Below are 13,267 nucleotides of genomic sequence, written 5' to 3'. Positions count from 1 at the left end.
TCTCGGCTCACCGCAACCTCCGCCTCCTGGGTTCAGGCAATTCTCCTGCCTCAGCCTCCTGAGTAGCTGGGATTATAGGCACGCACCACCATGTCCAGCTGATTTTTTGTATTTTTAGTAGAGACGGGCTTTCACCATGTTGACCAGGATGGTCTCGATCTCTCGGCCTCTTTCTTTCTTTTTTTTGAGATGGAGTCTTGCTCTGTTAGCAGGCTGGAGAGCAGTGGTGCGATCCCGGCTCACTGCAACCTCTGCCTCCTGGGTTCAAGCAATTCTACTGCCTCGGCCTCCCAAGTATCTGACACTACAGGTGCCTGCCACCACGCCCAGCTAATTTTAAATTTTTTTAGTAGTGACCGGGTTTCACCATGTTGGCCAGGATGGTCTCGATCTCTTGACCTTTTGATCCACCCACCTCAGCCTCCCAAAGCTGAGATTACAGGTGTGAGCCACCGTGCCCGGCCAGCCTTCTTTTCTATAGCTAACTCATACTTGTTTCTAAATGAACAATATGACAATGGAATTGTGACAACACTATTTCCAGTAATTAATGCCTTATATTATGATCAACTAAAGATCCAAAAAGAAGGTTTACTGCATAGACAAAGATCCAGGGACTCAAACTAGGGCCTCCTAAGCTTTCTTTTAGCTGGGCTTGAACAATCCACAGTGGGTTCTAGAAACATAGTTTAAATCTGTTTTAGCTATAGCATTTCTCTTCTCACCTATTTTTCTACAAACTAAACAAAGGAGAAACCAAGTTTTATTGTCCAGATACTGGATGGGTAAGGAAAAATGAAGGCAGCATCTTTCGCTTCGGAGGCTTTGATGTCCAATTTGAAACAGAATGATCTTTCAAAATGAAAACAACAAAAAACACCAGCAACTAAGGAATCAACTGCTGTGAACACAAGCTAATTACTGTTAATATGTTTTAAAAAGAAAACAGCTAAAACATCTGGCTACACTGTACAGACAGCAGCTGACTTGGAGAATTCATTCAGCAGGACGGTGGACACAGAATCCTGTTAGGCCCACTCTTACATAAAAGTTCTCTGTAAGTTTCCTTTTGAGCATATAGATGTTTGCCTCTCATTGGCAGCTAACACTAAGTTCTAAATATAACCTTCCTCTTATTTGAATAAGTTTTCTAAATATAACCTTCGTCTTATTTGCATAAGTTCTTGGGCATCAAGCCTTGAAGAGCCATGTCCTGGCTCTAAAGGATCTTGTTTCTTCCTAGGGAGGTAACCATGGCTAACAAGTCACTTTTTTACCTGCAGGAATATCACAGAGAGCAAACAGTCCAACTCGAACATCTCCGTTCACTGTCCACTTTTGTGTTTCACAGTTAGGATTACAACTGTGGTTCATGAAGCGAGAATAATTTCCTTTTGGGCCGGCATCAATTATACGGTCCTTCAGAAAGAAAAGAAAGGTGCCTTTTACGTAAATTAAGTCTCTCCCAGAAACATCCAACTCAGTCAAGGATCACAGGCAGCAGCATTTTGCTACCAGCTGGCGTTTGACAACCGACAAATCAGGAAATGTAAGGCCGCCTGGGCAATTTACTAAGTTCTCTCCTTTATTTGATGACCTTCAAGTCAAAGTCAAGTAATTAGGATAAAGTGGGATTTAGTTGCTTTTTAAGTTTGCTTCTAGAAACAAATAGACCATGGAATAATGCTGTTTAGAAGATTAGTGGGCCAGAGGTTTAGGAACGGCATTTTCTGATTAGAGAGCTCAAAGTACTGATAACTACTCTGGTGTTCTGCTGTCAGCCCTCCTTTCCTGCTCCAAGCAGGATGCAAAACTAGTAGAGGAGGGGATATGTGAGAACTTATGCCAGAAAGAAAAAAGAAAATGGAGAAACAAAACCTGGAGATCTCGTTGATGGAGGGACACTGTTTGGATATATTCTCCAGTGGTTATCTATTTACTCTGTTTTTATTATATAAGTTCAAAATACATTTAAAAGCTGAATATTTAGGTTTCCTGAATTTAAACTCTAATACTCTTGATACGCTCCAGAGAACTGAGCCTCTTAAGTGCTGTCAAGAAGCCTAGAGGAGCTACTGGCAGGGAGGATAGGGTTGAAGGAGCCAGATCCCAGTAATCATAAAGAATGGCATTTTAACTGATGTTTATGAAAGTTGTAAAACTTTCAAACAATGAAATATCAGTTAAAATACTTTTAAGCTCTATTTCTTACTTTAATGACATTCTGAATTTCAGTTTTAGAGATGTGATAGCCTGGAACACAGGAAATATGGGTACTAGTCTTGGTTCTTAAAACTGTAACAAAATAGTCAACAAATCACTTATCATGGCTGGACATCAGTGTCTCATCCTCTGTAAATCAGAGAACTGATGAAAAAATTAACTGAGATAATGGATGTAATGTGTATCAAATAGGTCTTATGACTGTAGGGATTAAACTAGCAGTTTTACTGTCATTTTTTTTTTCATGCTGCTGATAAATACTGTCATTTTTCTTATGACAACACTCATTATTTTCCTCTTTCTTTCTTCTTTTTTTTTTTTTGAGATAGGGTCTTGCTCTGTTGCCCAAGCGGGAATGCAGTGGTACGATCACAGCTCACTACAGCCCTGACCTTCTGGGCTCAAGTGATCCTCCCACCTTGGCCTCCTGAGGCACTGGGACCACAGGCACATGCCACCATGCCTGGCTAACTTTATTTTTATTTTTTGTAGAGACAGGGTCTTCCTATGTCACACAGGCTGGTCTCAAACTCCTGGGCTCATGTGATCTCTTCTCAGCTTCCCAAAGTATTGGGAATACAGGCGTGAGCCACCATGCCCCACCAAAAAGTGTTAATATACAGAACAATTTGGAGTTTTGGCTACCACAGAACTTTAGTAATAACTTAGAATTAGAGAGTTGATTCTCTACTTCAGTAATAAAGAAACTGACGCCCAGGACATTTTTGACAGAGTTCAGACTAAATCCAGATATCCTAACCCTGCTCCTGGTTTTATTTTCACTCGGTGTGTTCTCACATGACATGTACAAGGCTTCAGTAATCATTCATTTTGTACTTTGGTGTAATTAGCATATTATAGTAGGCACTACACTAGCTACTGCAAATCCTTATGCTCTGCCTGAAGAAAAATCAAATTAAAAGAAACTGAGTTCAAATTAAGACAATGAAACAAAAACAAAAATCCCTTTTTCTTACAAAAAAAAAAGCAATTTTACCTTGGTAACAGTTAACATATAAAAATTAGTTACACTGTTCTCGTGGGCTCGCTTGATTCGCAATCTGCATTCTTCTTCATCAATTAATTCACCGACGTATTCATTTACAAATTCACCCTGGAGAGAAATGTGCAATATGTAACTTAAAATCAGTGTATTATACAAAGCATTGCTTAACAACACATGTATAACCCAAGATCTTCGAAGAGAACCCTGAAAATACAACTTCAACCTTAGAAAGAAATGGCTATTTATTCATGGGCATTCAAGTGGCATTATTTTTCTGGTATAAGTGCTTCATAAGGTGACAATCTGCTTGCCTTTTTGTGCTGACAATACTGTTTTTATAGCCCAAGTGACAACATGTGGTGTGTCGCTGGGTTTAGGGATAAAGCTAGCTCTAGCCTTTGAAGCTATATTATAACAGACTTTACTAGTTTGTGGCTATGCGGGTTTCAGGGTAAGACCTGGAAGAGATCTGAATCATAAACAAGTGAGCTCTGTTTCTGTTTTTAAGCTTCTTTTGAAGTAATTACTGACATTCAGAGGAAGTGGCAAAAATAGTCTATGGGAAATCTTGGTAACATTCACTCAGTTTCGCCCAATGGTAACATCTGACATAACTACAGTACAATATCAAAACCAGAAATCTGACTTGGTCTAATCCAGACTACCAAAATTATATGCATGCATTTGTGTGTGTATATAGTTCTATGCAGTTTTAGCAGGCAGAGAATCACGTAATCACCACTGCAATCAAGATACAGAACTGGTGCGTCACCACAGAGATTCATTGTGACACTCACTCCTTTATGATCACACCCTTCCTCCATCCTTCCTCCACCCATCCCATCCTAGCTCCTGGCAGTCACTCATCTGTTCTCCATCTCTAGAATTTTGTTATTTCAAGAATGTTTTATAATGGAATGATATAGTACAGAACCTTTTGAGATTGGCTTTAAAGAAAAAAACTCAGGCAAATTCCCTTGAGATCCACCCAGGGTACTGAGTGTATCAACAGCTTGTTCTTTTTCAGTCTCTGAGTCGTGTTCCACAGTGTGGATGTACCACTGCCATTTGTTTAGCCATTCACCATGGAAGAACATTTGGACTGTTCCCAGATTTTGGCTTTACAAATAAAGCTGCCATGAACATTCTGGTGAAAGTTTTCGTGGACATAGATTTTCGTCTTTCTGGATAAATGGCCAGGAGTGCGTCTGCTGCACCAAATGGTGAGCGTATGTTTCCTTATTAAGGAATCTGCCAAACTACTGTCCAGAGTTGCTGTCCTTTCGGATGCTCCCACCAGCAGTTCATGAAATCCACTTTCTCCATGTCCCTGCCTGCATCTGGGATTGCCACTATTTATCATTTTAGCTGTTCTAACAGGCATACAGTGATAACAGTGATAAGCTCCTTTTAAAATATTTGTACATTCAACATTTTAATTACATAACATTAACCTGTTCACTTCAGAAGTTTTGCTGATTCAATCTAGGTCAACATTCTCTATAAGGATTTGCCAGTCTTACTAATATAGTTTAGAGGAAAATAAATGTCTTGAAAACCAAAAATGAATTGGCTTATTTTATCAGATTTCTGTCCCATTCTTCCTCCCTCCCCCACCTCACAAATTTCCACTAGACTTTCTCACAGCTCTTAGTATTACAGAACTATTGGTAGTCGATATCTGAAGAGAAGTACTGCATCGCTTTTTCTGATTGGGGAAAATTGTTTAGAACATAAGCCAATGGTTTTAAAAATATTTAATCTTTTTCTATTGATAAACAAATATTACTGTATAATAAAGAGAAAAGAAATGAACGGTTAAACTAGAAGGGCCCGAGCTTCCCTGCCTCTTCCTTGGCAGCGTGGGGAGAATGAGTTGGGTGAGGAGCACCGGTTACCTTCACTGAGCTACATACCTTTTCAGCTGTAGAGCAGTCACCACCAGTGGTGACCTCTTGCTTTTTCTCTTTCCTTTTATCTACTGTATAAGCTATGACAAGGAATTCAGTTAGAAAAACAAAAACAGGCCAGGTGTGGCGGTTCACGCCTATAATCCTAGCACTTTAGGAGGCTGAGGCAGGAGCACTGCTTGAGTCAGGAGTTTGAGATCAGCCTGGGCAACACAGCGAGACCCCATCTCTACAAAAAATAAAAAGTATCAGCCAGGTATGGTGGTGCATGTCTGTGGTCCCAACTACTCGGGATGCTGAGGCAGGAGGATCACTTGAGCCCAAGAGTTCAAGGCTGCAGCGAGCTGTGACTACTGCACTAAAGCCTGGGTGACAGAGCAAGACTCTGTTTCAAGGGAAAAAAATAAAATTCATCTGTAACTGCAGCACCGTAAAGTTAAGTTCTTTCACTTTTTCCTTCCAGTCCTGTCTCACAAAGGACATGGACATTTTGCAACTATCAGCCTCAAATGGCTTTTCCTGTATCTAGTTTGGATTTTGTCATTGGCTGCTGAGCACCATTTTGTACTGTGATATGATACTGAAGGGTAGCAGAAGATTGTACTGCCGTCTTGGCTGCACCTACTGTTACTATACTTGATGATGTTAGGGCTAATTTTCTTTTTTTTTTTTTTTCCCCCTTTTTTATTTTTTTGAGATGAAGTCTTGCTTTGTCACCCAGGCTGGAATGCAATGGCATGATCTCTGCTCACTGCAACCTCTACTTCCACCGGTCAAGTAATTCTTCCGCCTCAGCCTCCCGAGTAGCTGTGATTACAGGCGCATGCCACCATGCCTGGCTAATTTAAAAATATATATTTTTAGTAGAGATGAGTTTCACCATGTTGGCCAGGCTGGTCTCAAACTCCTGACCTTATGATCTGCCCACCTTGGCCTCCCAAAGTGCTGGGATTACAGGCGTGAGCCACCACGCCTGGTCTTTTCTTTTTTTTAAAAGATGGGGTTTCACCATGTTGGTCAGGCTGGTCTTGAACTCCCGACCTTAGGTGATCTGCCCACCTTGGCCTCCCAAGTGCTTAGATTACAGGCGTGAGCCACCACACGCCTGGCCTTCTTTTTCTTTTTTGAGATGGAGTTTCACTCTTGTTGTCCAGGCTGGAGTGCAATGGTACAATCTTGGCTCACTGAAACCTCCACCTCTCAAGTTCAAGCGATTCTCCTGTCTCAGCCTCCCAAATTTTATATTTAGTAGAGATGGTGTTTCACCATGTTAGTCAAGCTACTCTCGATCTCCTGACCTCAAGTGATCCACCTGCCTTGGCCTCCCAAAGTGCTGGAATTAGTGAGCTACTCCACCTGGCTTAGGGCAAATTTTCCTTTTTTTTTTCTTTTTTTTTTTTTTTTTTTTGAGATGGAGTTTCGCTCTTGTTACCCAGGCTGGAGTGCAATGGCGCGATCTCGGCTCACCGCAACCTCCGCCTCCTGGGTTCAGGCAATTCTCCTGCCTCAGCCTCCTGAGTAGCTGGGACTACAGGCACGCGCCACCATGCCCAGCTAATGTTTTGTATTTTTAGTAGAGACGGGGTTTCACCATGTTGAGCAGGATGGTCTCGATCTCTTGACCTCGTGATCCACCCGCCTCGGCCTCCCAAAGTGCTGGGATAACAGGCTTGAGCCACCGCGCCCGGCTGGGGCAAATTTTCTTTAGTGGAAACTATAGAGGAGAATTTCAACCAAATCAACTCTACTACTTCTTTTTTCACACATTGGGGTTCAAGGTAAGATTTCATTTGAAGAAATAGTTTTGTGACTTTAAAAGCTTAATCATGATTTATTATGGTTTATACCAGGCATCCCCAAACTTTTTACACAGGGGGCCAGTTCACTGTCCCTCAGACCGTTGGAGGGCCGCCACATACTGTGCTCCTCTCACTGACCACCAATGAAAGAGGTGCCCTTTCCTGAAGTGCAGCGGGGGGCCAGATAAATGGCCTCAGGGGGCCACATGCGGCCCGCGGGCCGTAGTTTGGGGACGCCTGGTTTATACTTACTAGTCTATGAAAATGAGTAAATACAGAAAAATTAAGTGCTGTTATCAAATACGAGGAGAGCAAGTCTCAAACTTGTTATCACTGTAAATAAAGATGGAAATGTTTCAGATGTCCTAAAAGTGACAGATCTTTAGCCTCAAAGAGTTGCTTACTAGACTTAAAAACCATTAATTGCGAATTCAATTGTGAACAAAAAATTGTAACAAATTCAATAACTTAAAAAATGCTATAGATCTGTCCTTAAAAGACTGCAGCAAAACGGCTGTAACTGAGTATTTAACACCTTAAATTTTTTTCTGAGAAAAAAACAACTTCCTAACAAGAAGTCCCTAGTTTGACTGTCATACATTTTCAGGAATCTGTTCTATGTGGAAAGAAGGGGACTGACACACACATTCCATTTCATATTGGGCTTCTTTCCTGTAAATGCACCAAATAGCTTTTTTGTGTTGCTATGTCTTTATGATTACACTTTTCAATGATTGTATATTTCTAGCTATTTTGTAAAAGACCAATTGTCTTACATCAGCAATCCCTCAGGTGCTAAAGAGCAGGAAAATCAAGATTGTATTTTATTCTCTTGATTATATTATTAATGTTATCTTACAACACATTTTAGAATAAGCGCAACTACTATTAAAAGGTGTTAACACAATATTAAAGTGGATGGATTTCAGGATGGCCCCATGAACTCCTGTGCAATCATAGGCAAAAAATTCTATATATGATAACATGACACTGAATTTATATAAAACGTTTTACACTATACAATGATGTTTTAGATGTAGTTGGCCTTTGACCAAGCAGCCCAATTCACATATCAATACATCAGCAAATCCTGTTGGCTCTACCTTCAAAATGTCAGAAATCCAACCACTTCCCTCCTGGCTCAACTACAACCCCAGTGGTTCCACATCACCATCGTCTTTCTCCTGGGCGACTCTGATGGTCTCCCTTTCATCACTCTTTCCTTCATAAGTTCTCCACAGCACAGCCACAGTTATCCTTTCAAAACCCAAATGTGGCACACAGACTCTCAGATGGCCCCCTGCGACACCTGGCTGCTGGTGTTCGTGCTGTTGTGTTGCCCCCTCCCCTGCTGAGTGTGAGCAGAACCTGTGATTAGCTTCTAACCAACAGAATATGGCGTGGGTGAGGGGGTGATTATGTGACTTTATGACCTAAGACTTTAGTGTCTATCTTCCTGTAGTGTCTCACCCCTGCTGGCTGTAAAGATGCAAGTGGCCATGCTGGGAATCCCATGTGGCAAGGAACCGTGGGAAGCCTCTGGAGGCTGAGAGCAGCTCCTGGCCAACAACAAAACAAACAAACAAACACACTCCAAAACAAAACAACTGGAGTATCTCAGCCCTATAGCTAGAGAATGGAGTTCTGCCAACAACAGTGCAAGCAGGGAAGCAGATCCTTCCCTAGTCCAGCCACAGAAGAGAACCCAGCCAGTCAGCACCTCGATTGCTACTTGGTGAGACCTTCAGTAGAGGACCAGTTAAGGATTGCCTGGATTCCTGACCCATATTAACTGAGAGATAATAAAATGTGTGTGGTGTCTTAATTTGCTAACTTTGTGGTAATATTTGTATGTGGCAACAGAAAACTAACAGATCAAATCAGATCAAGTCACTCCTTAGTAAAATCCTCGAGACACTCCCCATCCCATGGCGGATATGGCCAGTAAAGCCCCATCTTATCTAGCCACAGTGGCTGCCCTTCTCCCCACAGCTCCTCTCTCTCCTCTCCTGTGACTCCTCCCCAGGCACACAGCTTCCTTGCTGTTCCTGGAGCATGCTGCAGCCTTTACAGCTGTCTGCCTCCAGTCTGACTTGCTCTTCTCCTGCACACACCTGCATGGCTTTCTACTACACACAGGGCAAATGGCGCCTCCTCAGGCCTCCCTGAGCCAATCAATTGAAAAGGGCAATTCCTGTCACCAGCTAGCCCCTTTTCCAGCTTTATTTTTATTTACAGCAGTTAGCAGCACTCAGCATTATATATATGTTTATTATCTGTCTCCTCAAGCAGATCCTTTAAGGTAAGGGCTTCATGTGCCTTGTTGACTATTGTTTTCCAAGTGCCAAGAATAGTACCTGCCACATAGGAAGCAGCTTAATAAACATGTACCAAATAACTGAATTCACTTCAAGCAATCTGACCTACAGAAATAGGCGCACAGGGCCGGGCGTGGTGGCTCACGCCTGTAATCCCAGCACTTTGGGAGGCCAAGGCGGGTGGATCAAGAGGTCAAGAGGTCAAGAAATCGAGACCATCCTGGTCAACATAGTGAAACCCTGTCTCTACTAAAAATACAAAAAATTAGCTGGGCATGGTGGCACGTGCCTGTAATCCCAGCTACTCAGGAGGCTGAGGCAGGAGATTTGCCTGAACCCAGGAGGCGGAGGTTGCGGTGAGCCGAGATCGCGCCATTGCACTCCAGCCGCGGTAACAAGAGCGAAACTCCGTCTCAAAAAAAAAAAAGAAAAAGAAAAAGGTACACAAAGGTAGATGACCAAGAACATTCATTATGAAATTTAAAAATATTTATTTATTTATTGAGAAATAGGTTAAATTATTTATTTATTGGGAAATAGGTTAAATTATTTATTTACTTACTGGGAAACAGGTTAAATAAATTTTACTATGATTGAAATGAGACTGTTACAAAGAATGAAGTAAAATCTATATGTACTGCCACAAATGTATTTATGATACAGTGTGTGAATAGGGAGAAAATGTCTGATTATATTTATGGTTAGAAAACACTAAAAAAAAAACAACTCTGTATTTTTATATATGTTTGTTTATAACTACATAGAAAAAGTTCTACAAGATTACCCACTATTAACAATGGTTATCTTTGATGAGGAAATGAGGAACTGAAGGGATGAAGGAAGAATTTCACTCTGCTATCTTTTTTGTATTGTATTGTATGACTTTTCTTTACTACATTAGATGGTATTTTTAAATCACAAAGCTGATTTTTTTTTTAAAGGTAGAAAAATGTCAAGAGTAATTTTAGTTTGGACACAGTGGCTCATGCCTATAATTCCTGCACTTTGGGAGGCCAAGGCAGAAGAATCACTTGAGTCCAAGAGTTTGAGACTAGCCTGGGCAATGTAGTGAGACCCTCCCCAGCTACTTTGGATGCTGAAGTGGGAGGATACCTTGAGCCCAGGAGTTCAAGGCTTGAGTGAGCTGTTAACACACCACTGTACTCCAGCATGGGTAACAGAATTGGGGCCCTGTCACTAAAACAATAAAAAGACAAGTAAAAACTGTTCCACATAGAAATTACCAGTGTTCCCTCTCTCCTCCTTTTTTTTTTTTTTTTTTTTCTTTTGGAGACAGAGTTTTGCTCTTGCTGCCCAGGCCGGAGTGCAATGGCATAATCTCGGCTTACTGCAACCTTCACTTTCAAGCAATTCTCCTGCCTCGGCTTCCCGAATAGCTGGAATTATAGCTGCCCGCCACCACGCCCAGCTAATTTTTTGTATTTGTAGTAGAGATGGGGTTTCACCATGTTGGCCAGGCTGGTCTTGAACTCCTAACATCAGGTGACCCGACTGCCTTGACCTCCCAAGATGCTTGGGTTACAGGCGTGAGCCACGGCGCCTGGCCCCCTCTCTCCTTTTTATGACGAGCCACTGGTCAAATACTCAGAGTTTAAGTACATTTTATCACTGTCTTCTTCCTACCATTCCTCTCTGCTCAAGAAGTACCAAACTCTCAACATGGGAAGTTCTAAAATTTTACCATAAATCCCTGTTATTTTATCCCTAGAACTACACCCTATTGAAGCATTCCTAAAAGGCTCAGGTTCTGGTCTCTTCTGCGCTCCACAACCCCATCCCATGCTATCTTTTTTTTTTTTTTTTTTTTTTTTTTTTTTTTTTTTTTGAGACGGAGTTTCGCTCTTGTTACCCAGGCTGGAGTGCAATGGCGCGATCTCGGCTCACCGCAACCTCCGCCTCCTGGGTTCAGGCAATTCTCCTGCCTCAGCCTCCCGAGTAGCTGAGATTACAGGCACGTGCCACCATGCCCAGCTAATTTTTTGTATTTTTAGTAGAGACAGGGTTTCACTATGTTGACCGCGATGGTCTTGATCTCTCGACCTCGTGATCCACCCGCCTCAGCCTCCCAAAGTGCTGGGATTACAGGCTTGAGCCACCGTGCCCGGCCTTTTTTTTTTTTTTTTTTTTTTGCATTAGGTAATCCGTGCTACCTTCTTAATGCTCCTTTTGGTCCTGAGGCCCCAGCCTCTCCGCTCTGTTTTGATGATCTCTGCATCAGGGTACAGCCTCTTTGTAAAGCACTGGTTCTGACAACGATCTCCAGCCGGGCACACCTGCGGGTGGCATTCGTACTGCAACATTCTGTTCAGACACTCTGATTCCAAGCCACAAGGGTTTTCATCAGCTGGCTTGCAGTTACAGCGGGGAATCTCTGACAGGTCAGCAACCTGGATCTGCACCTTTCCTATTACTTTGTTAGCCTAGAAAACAAAATCACAAACAAGAGGGAGGCAGCAGGTAAGTCATCTGGCAACATGAACAGGAACATCTAAAACATCCACGCTACTACCTCGTGGTGCGACTCCAAGAAAGGCTCTTTATCTTTCAACATGAATAAGCTGAGATTAATAACCATCTCTTGCCATTTAGTTGACAAAAATAACAAAGTCTCATGAATTTTCACGTATTTATCCTGGGTATTTCTACTTTCATTAGACGGAAATTTCATAACTGAAAACAAGAGAAAATACGCTTGTCTGTGGGTTCTCTGAAATAAAGGGAGTAAACACCTATGTTCTCATTCGGTGGCAGGGTAACCTGGTAGAACAAGAACAGGATTTCACAGCAATAATAGCTATGGCTCCCATCTGATGCTTCCAACAGGAGCTGTGTTTTACAGAAGACTGACAATTAGCGAAAGTTTGCACAAGTCACAAAGGGTCTTTAACTACTAAAAGAGCAATGCATTTTGTCTCATCTATTAAATACCAATGTTTGCATAATAAAGACTTTCTTATTTTATTTGGCAGCCCCAGGCCAGAGATAAAGACTTACTTTGATGTGTTTGTAGGGAGGGGGTTTTCTTGAGTTTTTTTCAATCTCTAGGGCTTCTTTACTTTCTCTTTGTGCTTTCAATTCCTGGAAACGTTTTGCAGCTTCTTCCAGTGCTGCCAATAAGACAATGCAAAGTATGTAAATACCAAAAACCAAACGAAAATTGATGGGATAGTAGTTTTACACTGCCTTCCCAATGCTTGCATCTGGCCTGAGATTTTCTTTTAAAAATTATTTTCTGGAAGTTACTGTTTACCACCAGGATGGGGTAACAATGAAATAGGATATAACTCACTGAACACTATGCTCTGTGCATGCTGCTGCCTCAGGGAAGAGGCTCCACTTCAATGATCAGAGGTCTCCAAGTGACCCTAAGAGCAGCTTTTTGCCTTGTACTAGATTTAAATTCATTTTACTCTTACCAGAAAGCCAAAGTTGCTGGCAAATTTTACAATTGCAAAAGCAGTTATAAGGCTTTTCATGGAAGTCTTTAGTTGTGGCAAAGGAACTTCACTTGATTAAAAAGATTATTCTCAGGCTGAGTTTGGTGGCTCCTAGCTGTAACCCCAGCACTTTGGAAGGCTGAGGCGGGCAGATCGCTTGAACCCAGGAGTTCAAGACCAGCCTGGTCAACATGGTGAAACCCTGTCTCTATAAAAAATACAAAAGTTAGCCAGGCATGATGGCAGGGACCTGTAGCCCAGCTACTTGGGAGGCTGAGGCAAGAGGATTAGTTTACCCTAAAGTTCAAGGGTGCAGTGAGCTGTGATCGTGCCACTGCATTCCAGCCTGGACAACAGATTGAGACCTTGACTTAAAAAAAAAAAAAAAGATTATTCCTAGAATAATCTGTGTTTATAAAGGATCACTGAAAAAATTCCTTTCAAATACACAGCACAGTCTACAATATTGAAATGTATTTCAAACCTGGTTCTAATGTGACTGGAAGCTTATGGACAGAGGATCATAATGCCTAGTGAAAATTCTCTAAAACTG

At 41.8% G+C, this 13,267-nt stretch overlaps 1 protein-coding gene across 11 annotated transcripts in view; it reads right to left on the bottom strand.

Moving 5' to 3' along the window:
* Window positions 1-13,267, bottom strand: part of NSD3 (nuclear receptor binding SET domain protein 3) — a 122,431-nt gene that overhangs the window by 8,962 nt on the left and 100,202 nt on the right. For 9 of the 11 annotated variants that reach the window (XM_074383857.1, XM_074383858.1, XM_074383856.1 and 6 more), the window contains 4 exons: window positions 12,272-12,384; window positions 11,428-11,697; window positions 3,221-3,337; window positions 1,278-1,419 (listed from right to left, as the gene is read on the bottom strand). In XM_074383857.1, the coding sequence (XP_074239958.1) occupies window positions 1,278-1,419; window positions 3,221-3,337; window positions 11,428-11,697; window positions 12,272-12,384 (642 nt within the window). The remainder of the gene's footprint in view (window positions 1-1,277; window positions 1,420-3,220; window positions 3,338-11,427; window positions 11,698-12,271; window positions 12,385-13,267) is intronic. The other 2 variants (XM_074383863.1, XM_010348714.3) reach the window with 1 other exon arrangement.

This window comes from Saimiri boliviensis, chromosome 13 (assembly GCF_048565385.1).
Source record: "Saimiri boliviensis isolate mSaiBol1 chromosome 13, mSaiBol1.pri, whole genome shotgun sequence".
NCBI lineage: Eukaryota > Metazoa > Chordata > Mammalia > Primates > Cebidae > Saimiri > Saimiri boliviensis.
Note: the sequence above shows the minus strand (reverse complement) of the source record. Positions and strands in the feature narration are given on the sequence as shown.